General features: G+C 38.5%; 1 protein-coding gene across 1 annotated transcript in view; it reads right to left on the reverse strand.

Annotated features, from left to right (window-relative positions):
* LOC124770136 (cilia- and flagella-associated protein 43) overlaps nt 1–14,196 on the reverse strand; it is a 216,912-nt gene that overhangs the window by 168,871 nt on the left and 33,845 nt on the right. The window contains exons 7-8 of the mRNA XM_047249188.1: nt 8,422–8,568; nt 8,177–8,331 (exon numbers count right to left, since the gene is read on the reverse strand). Of these exons, the coding sequence (XP_047105144.1) occupies nt 8,177–8,331; nt 8,422–8,568 (302 nt within the window). The remainder of the gene's footprint in view (nt 1–8,176; nt 8,332–8,421; nt 8,569–14,196) is intronic.

A 14,196-nucleotide genomic window follows, 5' to 3' on the forward strand; every position in this document is an offset into this window, starting at 1 on the left:
TGACACAGATCCTAAATGAGCCCCATAATAAATGGAAGCCATGACTATAGCTATGACTCCAGCAGTTGGAAAATAGCAAGGCTATCAAGAAAGCTTATCTTTCTATGTTGAGAAAGGGAAATTTACCCTTGTTTTCCCCAAGACTACCCCACAAGGTACACACATTTTATAGAGTAAACCCACTGCTCAACAGAAAGTTCAGAGAAAAATAGGGTGTTATTCAAGCAGAAGTGTTATCTTAGAGGATACCATAAGATGAGGCATGAAAAAGTTCTAAAGAAAATCAATAGGAACTGGAAGCCAAAGGAGAGTTATTGTGATGAGTTCTCATTACACGGTAGTCATAGGTTAAAACACTGATACTGAGTTTTAAAATCTGAAGGAAATGTTTGTGCAGTCTTGTTCCTGAGAATCTTTAAAGAAAGAATGTCTTAGGTATGACTACCAATGACCATGGTTTATAGTGAGCTGCATGTAATTTACAACTTGCTCAAAGGAAGCCTTTAAAGTGAAGTTTTGGTCTGAATGGTCTCAGGAAAAAGCTTAGATTGAAGTTCCTATATTTGAAGTTCCATATAAGACAAGGGGAATATAGCATATGTTCATGAAATGAAGCCTCAGTAAGAACAAGAATTTAGATGAATTTACACAAGAGGGGCACGCAACTGTGACAAGTAGGTTATGTCCAATTATACATGATACATGTTCAGAGCATGAATCCAATTAATCAGTACATTGATTACCATTTTTAAAAAGGGTTGACTCTTAAAAGAAAACCTTGAGGAGGGGGGGTAGGAGGACAAAGAAGGAAGGAGTTTTTGCTCACAGGAAAGTGAAAGAACTGAAAGTCTGACTCACAGAGAATATGAGCTAAGAGATGCTAGAAGAGAAAACCAATTGAATTATGTGTTTTTGAGGCAGGATGGCTACCCAAGGGAGGGCAGAAATTATTAAAAAAAGGAACAGGCATAAATTTTTTATCAGAAAAGTAAGAATGAGGGTGATTATTGAGTAGACTGCAAATGTGAGAGCCATCAGAGAGTGGTCCAGTTTATAGTGCTTAATAACAATGAGAAAACAACAGTATATTTGGTTTCAGGATAAGGATTATGCTAGGCATACATTTAACAAATAATGATATCAGTAGAAGTTGTAGAATGGGATGTAGGATGCTGAGATCTAATAGCGAAGTTTGCATCATACAGGAAAAGATCAAATATCTTCAGAGTGAAGAGGGAACACATGAACTCAGATCTGACAATGCAGGGATCTCACCTATGAAAGGTTACAAGCTTTTAACAGTGTGCTCTCCAAATTTCTGCTACAAAATATGTGGACAAGTAATGGCAGGACTGTTGTGAGGACAGAAAATGGAAAAAAATCAGTAATCAGGGGAACTGCATTCAAAAATCAGTGCTTTTAAAGCTAAGTATATGACAACTTGTGCCTCCATTAGTTCTGTCAGTGTACCTGGAGTGCTACTGCATGGTATGGAATCCTTCCAGATAGAACTAATGGAGGAAATCAAGAAAGCTCAAATAAGACATCTCATTTTGTCTATAACAAACTAGGTGAGAGAGTGTCATGGATGTCATAAGCTAGGTGGGGTGAAAAATCATTAAAACAAAGGCATTTTTCACTGTGGCAAAATATTTTCAGAAGATTACTATCATCAGCTTCCTCCTCCAAATGCCAAAATATTTTGTTGACTCCCATTTACTTAGAGAGAAATGACCAAAATCATAAAATAAGTTTACATTGAAATATTTGTGTGTTAATTTTTTCCATGTACTAATCAAGAGTGGAATGGCAGAGAAATAGTGTGTAGGTGATTCTCTTAACCTTCTGCCAAACACTCATGTGTGAACTAAAGATCAAGCATGTAAATACAGAACATTAACTAGCTGCTTCTATTACAGACTGTAAAAAGTCACAATAGTTTCAAAAAGCTATACACTAAAATGAAAAAATAAATGGTAAGAAGCAATGCATCAAGAAATAAAAAGTACTGCAAGATAGTTAAACTTGTGTCTTTCTGCAGGAAAAAGAGCCATTCCATGTTAATGTGTGTACAAAATAAAAGTGAATTCATACAGTTCAGTTCATATGTTTAACGTTAGACTAGAAATTTAATGTATTTCACAGCAAAAAGGTATTGATTATGGCGATATTCTTAAGCCTGTAACACATACATTCACTATTCAAACACTCGAATATTGCTGCAAATGAAAATATGAAGCTTACTCACATAGATGAGTAGGTCCACTGCTTTTTTATGGTGTCTTGCAAGAGACTAACTACATGAAACAACTTGAGGGATATAATGATGGTACTGATACAGTTTTTCATTTGAAGATAGGTCTTTATGAAATAAAACAAGTACTCTTTTGAGGGAATAAAAGTATCAATGGCTACATAATTGAGTAGGGATTTGAAGGAAATGAAACTGATCCCAGTTTCTCTGTGGACCCCAGTTTCTAATAAAGTATTATTTGTATTTTATGTTGATGATGGCTCAATGGTGGCTAACAGTGAGTATGAACTTCATAGATTCTTAAGTTATTTGAAGGAAGCATTCAAAATTACTACAAAGCCAGTCTCATTTTACGTGGACCTCAAAATTCATTAAAAGGAAGATGGTTGTACACAAATCTGTTAGTTTCATTATGCGAAGAATATTTCAGAATACTTTGCTATGAGTAGCTGCAACCCTGCAGCCTCTAGCATATCTAATAATTAAAGATGGTGATACAGAAGAAGGGTCACACATGTTGTTTTCCCTTACATACAAATAGTGGAAGCTCTTTTATTTCAAAATTCATCAAAAGGAAGATGGATGCATGCAAATCATTCAGTTTCATTACACAAAAAGGAACTTTTTTCGATGAGTGATTATAGGCCTTTAGCATCTCAAAATACAGAAGAAGGATCCTTTAATGTTGTCTTACAGGTAGGCAGTGGAGGTTCTTTTGGTTCTGATGTGTGGAATTGTATGTGATACAGTACATGCAGTACCAGTTGTACTTAAGATGCTAGAAAATCCAACATATCATAATGCAATCTGGTATGCCTGTGTTACTGGATCAATTGCTAACAAATGTCAATTGCTATATGCACAATAGAGGCACAGTGTTACAGCTAGTGAGGTAGCTGAGAAAACATCTGGATTAAATGTCTCACCTAATTGACCTCAGTCAGCTTAACATAGTGCCCAATTTAAAAGTTTACAGAGAAGATACAGTTTAACTTACAAAGAATCTGGAGTTTGACTGAATAACAAAGCCCATTAAAATAAGAGATTTAAATGTCCACAAAGCAGTCACTGTTGGCAAAACTAGCATATCAAGTGTTGATACAAAGAAACAGCTTGCAGATGTTGTGACTAAACCATCACAGGTACAGTAGTTAGATTTCAGCTAATATTCAATGACAAACAGTTTGTAAGTTATTAAATATTGAAGAGTGTTGCCGTTTAAAGACATTTATTTCATTTAATAACTTTAGTATAATTTCAAACTTTGTTCATATTTTTTACTCTGTACTCCACTTTCTTCTTCATTTTCCATGTTTACTGTACTTCTCTAAAAATGTGATTCAATGCAGTGTTACATATTCATGCAAACCTTGTATTCTGCACAGACATCTTAAGTGGGCCACTGTGCGTCTTAACTTTTCCAATGAAAAACCAGTTGTTGAAGGATCACCTCACAAAGTTGATGCTTTATTGCAAGAATGTACTTTTTACAACAGATTATATAAAGAAAACAGATAACCATGTCCCAGATGTTGTACCTAGGCAACCGAAGGAAATAAAACTAAAGGACTGCATAGAGGAGCATAGAGAGACTGGTTCTTCATCCTTTTTCTTGAAGTCAAAACACTTCTGATTTTATTCTTGGCTGAAATATTCTCCAATGTGAGCACACCAGGTTGGCATAAAAATTCATTAATTGGAATAAGCACAAGAGCACATCCAGGATATGAGCTAGGAGAAGGGGGATAGGTGGGAGGAAAAGGGGGGGGGGGGGGGCAGGGAAGAGAGAGAGAGAGAGAGAGAGAGAGAGAGAGAGAGAGAGAGAGAGAGAGAGAGAGAGAGAGAGAGACTGATACTGAGTTGATATGTTTATCTGTATGGTGCAGCAAAAAGTGTGCTTAAGAAATGTTGATGAGGGTGAATTCTGCAATGAGCCTAATGCCAGTTCTAAATTCAACACATTTCTTGTACTGCCAAAAATATCCAACCTACTATCAAATAGTTTATCAAAAGAAAATAATAAACAAGATTTAAGGTTTTAAGTTCTTGGCTGTAGCTCTTCACTTATACAAAAAACATATGGGCAGTTCAGTAACATTTCTATTGCAAGCATCTGCTTAAACAATTGGGAGTATTACCTACAGCCTTGCTTTACATTTATTCACTCACAGAATTTCTTTTCAATGACCCATTGCAGTTTGAAAGTGTGCTATTCACCTATACAATACCAGAAGGAAAAATAATTTGCACTTCTTTCTAAGTTTGGCATAGAAAGGAATGTAATACTCAGTCCATAGAACATTTTGATAATTTGCCCAATGAAATAAAAAGTCTGAAAGATAGCAGAAATATTTTCACATTTAGCAGCATACAAAGTGAGTTGACATGATAAAAGAGTTTGAAAAACTGCTGTATATGTGATGTCACATCTGGCAACACAAGTGTATTTGTCCAGAAGGGATAAACAGATGATCACTTTTTGCAATGAATAGAATGCCCTATTACGGGAGAAAAGTGAAAAACAATGGAAGAGGAGAAATATGGAGCAGGTTAACTAGAACTGCATAAGCAAAAAAAAGGAACACCTGTTTGATAGATGATATAACATAGTTAATTTGGTGTTGTTTTTAAGGCCACCTGTTGAATGCAAAGTATAATAAGGATAAAAAGAAATTTCATTGGTTTGTGAGGTGCCCTATGTGACAGAAAAGATGCCACACTGTAAGGCATTGCACCCTGTATCCCTGTACTCAGGAAGATTAAGGAGATGTATATTAACAAAGATGCCAAATGGTTAATACCTGAGAGACCACATGAATGTGAGATGGAATTTTAATTTAATTTTCAAAATTAAGGGTAAGGAGGGTTGCTATCTACCAGAAGATGGAGCCACTGGCTCTGAAAGCTTGTAAAAGTTAAATCCTTTTGGGCGTATGTTCCCCCTGCCATTGCTTGATGAGTAGATATTTTTTTATCTCTTCGTTTACATTATTGAACCATAATATATGTAGGATTACATTACTGATTAGCATGTAATGAAATAACAGTTGAGTATTTTATGAATAATTAATGATGTCTCTCGGTTTTGGGGGGGTTACAGGTATTTCTAGAGGGATATTTATTTTCAAAGAAAATGCAGATGAAGCTTTGTTTAATGCATTTTTTAATGTTACCAGCATCTATCATGTATTTGGGTATAGAAAGTCAGATCCTGATTTTAATTTGATTTTTCACTAGTACATTATCATGGCAGAGCTGAAGTGAACACTGAGATCACTCCATCTTTTCATAGCAAGCACACCAGCTTTTTGGGTTTATCTTTTTTCTTCCTTCAGTTTCAACTTCCCTTTGTTTTTATACTGTTTTCTCACTATCCTCATATTAGCATCTCACTCCATGTTATGCAAGGCATTTTATTGGTCTGAAATACTGGATGGAAGATGTTCTTATTGAAAAACACTGCTTTTCTGTGCAGTAACTATGATATTACCAATAGTGATAAGTGTGAAGATTTATACGCTGTGAAAAATCTAGCATTGTTGCATCCCTGCTAGAACCAATAACTTTTCAGTTTGACATTTGTGGAAAGCAGCTGAAATTAAGTTGAAAGGAAGATGAACTAATAATAACACCATTGGTGCCAAGATGTGATTTATTTGCATTAACAGCCTGAGAAAGGTACTTCACACACAATTTTGTTGAATTTTGCTCAAAGAAAACAGTTACCATGCAGAAAAATTCAATACCATATATAAAGAAGCTTTTTAACTATTTATAGCCGTCTTACTAGAGATTTTTTTATTTTTAATTTTATTTTTTTTAATCATATGAAAGGATCATTTAAATACATATCCTCTATTTTAATTAAAGTGCAGAGACTTGCAGAGGTCCAGTGTGAGCTGTAATTGCGGAACAAATCTATGCTGGAAAAAGTCATTAGTTCCAGTTTTGGCCACCAGGTGCAAATCTGGCACTGTGAATTTAAGACAGACATATAAAAATATTTCCTTATGTAATGGATTAGTTAGAAGACGAGGGCAGAAAAGTTCAAACAAGTGAGAAAGGCATAATGTTGATTTTATTATTAACCACCACTTACACAATTTGTTCAATATGAGTGCTGGAGATGTTGAGACATGCTGCATCTGTGAAATGACATGATTCTGGTGGAATCTGAGCAATGTGTTTCTGCATACTGGCCTTCAGATCAGCTAGAGACCAAATTTGTCCCTGGTAAACACTTTCAGGTATCCCCAGAGCCAAGTATCATATTGATTCAGATCAGGTGGTCTTGCAGACTATGCATTTGGAAAAACTCTGGAGATAAAATGTTTGTCGAAGATTGCATTAAGCAGATATGGATGAGCAACATGAGGTGTTGCCTCATCTTGTATGAAAACAGTGGTTTCCACACAGTTATGCTCTTTGAAAGCAGGAATCACATGCTGTACATGAAGGTCTCAATAATGTGCAGACATTACAGTACACCTGACAGGCCTCTGGGTGGATTCTCTTCATAGAAGAACAGACTGTAGACAAAGGGACTTATGAATCCACACCACACAATCACACACAGCACATGCAATGGCTCTTCATGGGCAACATGTGATTCAACAGTATCCCAGATTTGGCAGTACTGTATATTCACTGTATCCTGCAGTGTATTTTGTGCCTCGTCCCTCCATAGAATACTGTCCAACCAAATGTCCAGCTTTAATCCATTCCAGAAACTGGACAGCAAATTCAGAATGTTGCTATAGATCAAGATCTTTCAGTTCATGCACCATATGGATCTTACAATGGTACTAGAGTAAAATAGGCTGCAATACTTTCCGCACTGTTGAACATGGATTAGACAATTCTCATGTCACTGTATGAGTACTAGCACTAACTGGAACATGTGCTGCGGGATCAGTCACAGCAACAGTAACCCTGTCAATAACTTCCACTAGGATAGGATGCCTTCATCTTCCAGGTCCCACATCAATTTTTGAATTTCTTTATCATATTCTTTAAAGCATTTAATGCCATTGGGCCTCTCCTCAGACCTTTCAGTCAGTGATGCTCTCTCAATGCATCACTGTAGTTGCTGCTGTTCACATAATCACACACAGTTTCACTAACAGCAAACGGTCTGTCTTCTCGATAGCCATACTGTTCCCTCAAGTTATGGCTTTTGAAATGATACTTTTGATGTCATACCAGTGTACAGCAACAGATTTGCAACTGATGGCCATAACTTGAACTAATTTGTTTTCCAGCATAAATTGTTCCCACATCAACGTGTTGGTATATCTTATCAAGTTTTGCTGACATGTAATATTTCTGGGCCACACCGGGCATTTGTGAGTAGCCGCACTTTAATTATAAGCACCGAGTACTTATTGAACCATATAGTAACATTTAGGATATGGTATGGAAAGTTCTAGAAGAGTGTGCGTAACTTAGGAGCAAAGATAACAACTCACCAAACTGTAGAGACGTTGAATCATTGACAGGCATGCAAACAAACTTGAAAATTTATCTAGTTTTTGAACAAAACCTTATCCAAGATTGAGCACACCCCCCCCCCTTCTCCCGCCCACCCCCCCCCCCCCCCCCCACACACACCAACACACACTATTCTAGGGCAGCTGAATTGTGAATTCAGCCACACAATGTAGGTGCACAGATGTGTGTGTGTCTGTCTGTGTGTGTGTGTGTGTGTGTGTGTGTGTGTGTGTGTGTGTGTGTGTGTTGTGTGCGAGCATGTGCGTTTGCACATATGCTCTACTTTGAAAAAGCTAGTGAAGTTTCCAGTCTTGTTTGCATGCCTGTCAATGATGCAACACCTCTACTATTCAGTGAGTTGTTAGCTTTACTTCAAAATTATTCACTATGTAACATATAGGTATGAATACAAAGTAGTACCTCTTTACTTACATAATTTCTTTCTCCTGCCTGTCTAATAACATTCTCTGATGGCATCTCTGTCGTGCTCTCAGTATTTTGAGCATTGCTTGATCTATGCAAGACTGTATTAAAATCTTTAAAAGAAATAACTCAGAAAGTTGATTATCAAATTTCAGCATTCCCTCCTATTAAAAGAAATAATAATAAGTTTTTGTTACAGAAATGGACACAAAAAATATACCTTGCTTTAAGTATAAAGTGGGATCACTTCTTACCCTAACTGTATTTGAAAGTGTTTTGAATTCTGACTCCAACATCTGTCGATACCTTTCACGTTCACTCATAAGAAAAGCAACCTTTTCTTCATACTCTTTTACTGCTCTTATATCATCTTCATTGTACTCCTCTGGTTGTTTTTCTAACTGCACAAAAAGAAAAACTTTGTTATTACTTTATAAAGTGATAGTCATTATGTTACATCTAGCATTCTGATGGAGCAAATCCAATATGAAATCAAAGACTCAGTTAAAAAGATATTGAAGAGGACTCATCATATAAATTGGTTGGATACTTGTCTTGAACTGATGAGTCAAGCATACTTGACAAATTAAAACTGTGCTGGAATTCAGTTTCAAACAAGGCATATGCTTGTCATGCAGAAAGCTTATATAATGGGTCTGTCCAAGTCCATTTCAGACACTGGATCAAAATATACGTATGTTACTATCTCCCTATTCCTTTATTAATTTTGCAAAGAGCATCCCAAGATGAGGGAAGCCTAGCAATCAGTGGGAATATCAACACTGTGGGAGAGACTTGTAACTTTTCTACAGAATACATAGTGACATGGTGAAGGTTTCAGTCAATGTCTGAAACATGTTTAGAAAATTCAGCTGCAAAAACATTAACCACAAAAGGAATATGTGTAGACTGAGGCTCCAGTTAATCACAAAATTTTAATTTTCCTGTATGTTTATAAAGTGCTTACTGCTTTAGTAGCAACCTAATGATAGGGTACAACTTTATACTAACTACTGTTTTGTCTCAGATGACCATAATTGGTCATCAAATGTATATTCAAACAGTACTGACAAGTACGTATTATACATGTTGTGTTTGACATTACAAGATACTGTTGGAATGTAAGACACAGTATGCAATGCAAGCAAACATGCTATGTCGCATCAAAAATTCATTGTACAATTTCTTTGTTTATGCCGTGTAATTCTGCCCTATTGTTTACAGGTTTTTATTTGCATCTTGTCTACTTATTTTATGACTTCTCTGATCTCTTATTCCCCAAGTCTTTTAAGTCTCCTTTGTTGCTTAATATTATCATTTGTGTTACTACTCCTTCAAATCTGCCTTTGTATTTTGCACTGACCTCTGGCTGGTTAAATTTATCTTCATAAAAAAACTACCTTATATGTCCTCAGAATAACCTTACATATGCTTTCACAACAATGTGATACCACTTACTATTATGCAGCCATTTCTTTGACGTCTCATGGGGGCATTAAAGACCTTGCTGTCATGTGCCCACACATCTTATCATCGTCAACATCACATGGTATCCAGACTTGAATGCATACATATTTTTAGATTTCCAAATAGTGTAGCTCCATTTCACTTCAGCGGTCATTTTCTCTCATCACATATATTTGAAGGCATACTGAGAAATAATGCCTCTGAAATTTTTATTCTGTTCTCAACATTGGTTGAGGTGTTACATGTCTTGCATATAACTAGGTGGACATTTCCACTTTTTTTGACATAAAGTACAACCCCTGCCACTAGAGGGCTCTGAGTTGTAGCATGTAACATGGTGGTGTGTAACATAACTATATTGGTGCATGAGAAATAGTGTGCTGTATTTGAGTTCCTAATCTCAGAAAATGTACCTCCATTTGAAATACATAACAGAATAAAAACTGTCTGTGGTGATGATTGTATTAACATCAGTAATGTATGATGTTGGGTTGTTTGCACTTGTAATGAAGGAAACAGTGGTGCTGACCTCAATGTATCTGACACAGCCTGGAATGGATGACCGCATATGGCAAATGATGAGATTTTTTGAAAGTGGTTTGATGAACTCATCAGAGAAAATCATCGGACAACACAGATGTAGCTCTTGGGTAAGTTTGACATATTATGAGAACATGTACAACCCATTATTGCAGAACTATGGTACAGGAAACTGTGTGCACTGTGGGTGCCTAGAATGCTTGCACCTAATATGAAACAGATGAGAGTGGACATCTGTCAACAATTTTGTTTGTTTTTTGGGCATGAAGATGATGGGTACCTTAACAACATTTTGACAGGTGATGAAAGCAGGTTTCAAAATTTTGACCCTGAAAACAAGAGAGCATCAGTGGAGTTTTGCCATAAATGATCACTGACACCAAAAAAGTTCAAGAGCATGCCATCAGCAGGCAAAGGGATGCTCACAGTGTTCTGGGAGGTTCAAAGTGTAGTGAATTTGGAATTCATGCTTAAAGACACCACCATAAACTCTGCAAGGCACTGTGAGACCATAACGAACCTGAAAGATTGAATTTTAAGAGCATGTCTATGCAAGGAGAACACTCTCCTTCAGCATGACAATGGCAGACTCCTTCAGCATGACAATGTCAGACTGCATAAGCTCTGCCACAGCTGCAACAATTCAATGCCATGGGTTGTCTTCTATACAGTCCCAATTTTGCCCCATCCAATTTTCATCTGTTTCCAAAACTTAAAGAACACATTTGAGGACTTCATTTTGATAATGATGATGCAGAGCAAGAAGAGGTGAGGTTGTGGCTCCATCAACAAAGTCAAATATTCTACAGTGACAGTATCAACAAACTGTCCTCTCATTGGGAGATATATACGTTCATCACCAGAGTGACTATGTAGAGAAATAAATACACTCCTGGAAATTGAAATAAGAACACCGTGAATTCATTGTCCCAGGAAGGGGAAACTTTATTGACACATTGCTGGGGTCAGATACATCACATGATCACACTGACAGAACCACAGGCACATAGACACAGGCAACAGAGCATGCACAATGTCGGCACTAGTACAGTGTATATCCACCTTTCGCAGCAATGCAGGCTGCTATTCTCCCATGGAGACGATCGTAGAGATGCTGGATGTAGTCCTGTGGAACGGCTTGCCATGCCATTTCCACCTGGCGTGTCAGTTGGACTAGCGTTCGTGCTGGACGTGCAGACCGCGTGAGACGACGCTTCATCCAGTCCCAAACATGCTCAATGGGGGACAGATCCGGAGATCTTGCTGGCCAGGGTAGTTGACTTACACCTTCTAGAGCACGTTGGGTGGCACGGGATACATGCGGACGTGCATTGTCCTGTTGGAACAGCAAGTTCCCTTGCCGGTCTAGGAATGGTAGAACGATGGGTTCGATGACGGTTTGGATGTACCGTGCACTATTCAGTGTCCCCTCGACGATCACCAGTGGTGTACGGCCAGTGTAGGAGATCGCTCCCCACACCATGATGCCGGGTGTTGGCCCTGTGTGCCTCAGTCGTATGCAGTCCTGATTGTGGCGCTCACCCGCACGGCGCCAAACACGCATACGACCATCATTGGCACCAAGGCAGAAGCGACTCTCATCGCTGAAGACGACACGTCTCCATTCGTCCCTCCATTCACGCCTGTCGCGACACCACTGGAGGCGGGCTGCACGATGTTGGGGCGTGAGCGGAAGACGGCCTGACAGTGTGCGGGACTGTAGCCCAGCTTCATGGAGACGGTTGCGAATGGTCCTCGCCGATACCCCAGGAGCAACAGTGTCCCTAATTTGCTGGGAAGTGGCGGTGCAGTCCCCTACGGCACTGCGTAGGATCCTACGGTCTTGGCGTGCATCCGTGCGTCGCTGCGGTCTGGTCCCAGGTCGACGGGCACGTGCACCTTCCGCCGACCACTGGCGACAACATCGATGTATTGTGGAGACCTCCCGCCCCACGTGTTGAGCAATTCGGCGGTACGTCCACCCGGCCTCCCGCATGCCCACTACACGCCCTCGCTCAAAGTCCGTCAACTGCACATACGGTTCACGTCCACGCTGTCATGGCTTGCTACCAGTGTTAAAGACTGCGATGGAGCTCCGTATGCCACGGCAAACTGGCTGACACTGACGGCGGCGGTGCACAAATGCTGCGCAGCTAGCGCCATTCGACGGCCAACACCGCGGTTCCTGGTGTGTCCGCTGTGCCGTGCGTGTGATCATTGCTTGTACAGCCCTCTCGCAGTGTCCGGAGCAAGTATGGTGGGTCTGACACACCGGTGTCAATGTGTTCTTTTTTCCATTTCCAGGAGTGTATGTAGACATGAAGAATAAAGATGTAGAATGTTAACAAAGTTTGTTTTACTTAAAAAGCATTAAGAGTTGTCACATAAAACAGTTGGAGGTATTACTTCTCAGGCCATGCTCATATTTCCCATTTTGATATTAGTCATTAATCTTCACTTTATACAACACTTTCAAGTAACATCTTATACAACAGTTTTAATCCAAATAAAGGAGGTGAAATGCAGAACTTCAGAATTCATTATTTTCAGCTTTCCTTTTACACCATTTTGATCATGCTAAAATTGCTGCTGCTTTGGTGGCTAATATTATTCATTGATGTGGTCTATGTATCTCCCAAGTATCACTTGGGAGATTGATATTCCCCCAGACATACCTTTGGGAGTCCTGGGATAATGTCATATACTTAGCTACAGCATATTTGCTGAACTTTTTCATATTTTTTTTTAGTTTGTCATGTGTTGTAAAAATAGAACAACTAGGAAAGAAATTAAGTGGATAAACAGCTGTTTGATTCCAGGGACTCTTCTATTTGGATAGTGGAGTTATTTCCTGAACCACAGGTATCCTGTTTAGTGGAGAAAAGAGCAAATAGCTGAGGAAGGTAAGAGAATAACTTCTGTTTCATGCTATGTGTGTAAGACTACATGATCTCAACGAGAAAGTACCTGAGAAACATTGTAAAATACTCTTATGTAGTAATCAGATGCTGTCACCTTGTCTCCATACTCTGGACATAATGCAGCACATAACACTATCACATGACCAGATTTTAAAACTTCACGATTCAGTTATAAAATACTTCATCAAAAGTTACAGAAAAATAACACTTAATATTTTGCTAATGAATAGTTAATTGCCCAAAACAAATTCCAAAGTGACTTACAAAATATTTGATTGTAAAAAAGATAATAATAATAATAATAATAATAATAATAATAATAATGTTGTGGTCGTTACTATTGTTGTTGTGGTTGTGGTCTTCAGTCTGAAGACTGGTTTGATGCTGCTGTCTGTGCTACTCAATCATGTACAAGCCTCTTCATCTCCAAGAATGTACTTACTGTGTTCATCTCTAGGTCTCCCTCTAAAATTTTTACCTACCACAGCTTCCTCCAGTACTAAACTGGTGATCCATTAATGTCTCAGAAAGTGTCATATAGTGATCCCCTCTTCCAGTCAGGTTGCATCACAAACTTCATTTCTTCCCAATTCTTTTCAGCACCTCCCCATTAGTTTGGTGATTTATCCATCTAATTTTCAACATTCTTCTGTAGAATCATATTTCAAAAGCTTCTATTCTCCTCATGTCTAATCTGATTATTGTCCATGTTTCACTTCCATACATAACTACACACGCTAAAAATACTTTCAGAAAAGACTTCCTAACATTTAAATGTATATAATCAGGCAGAACATTATGACCACCTACCTAATAGTTGGTATGTCCACCTTAGGCACAGATAACAGCAGCCACACCTCATGACATGGAAGCAATGAGGCCTTGGTAGGTCACTGGAGAGAGCTGGCACTGCATCCACACATAAAAGTCTCCTAATTCCCTTAAGTTAAGGGGGTGGGGGCAGCACATCAATTTGAACTCACCACTGTGTTCCTTGAACCACTCCATGACACTCCTGGACTTGACATTGTGCATTACCTTGTTGAAAAATGCAACTGCAGTCGGAAAAAATGATCATCATGAAGTGATGTATGGTACTAC

The sequence above is a fragment of the Schistocerca piceifrons genome, chromosome 1 (genome assembly GCF_021461385.2).
Source record: "Schistocerca piceifrons isolate TAMUIC-IGC-003096 chromosome 1, iqSchPice1.1, whole genome shotgun sequence".
Classification (NCBI taxonomy): Eukaryota; Metazoa; Arthropoda; class Insecta; order Orthoptera; family Acrididae; genus Schistocerca; species Schistocerca piceifrons.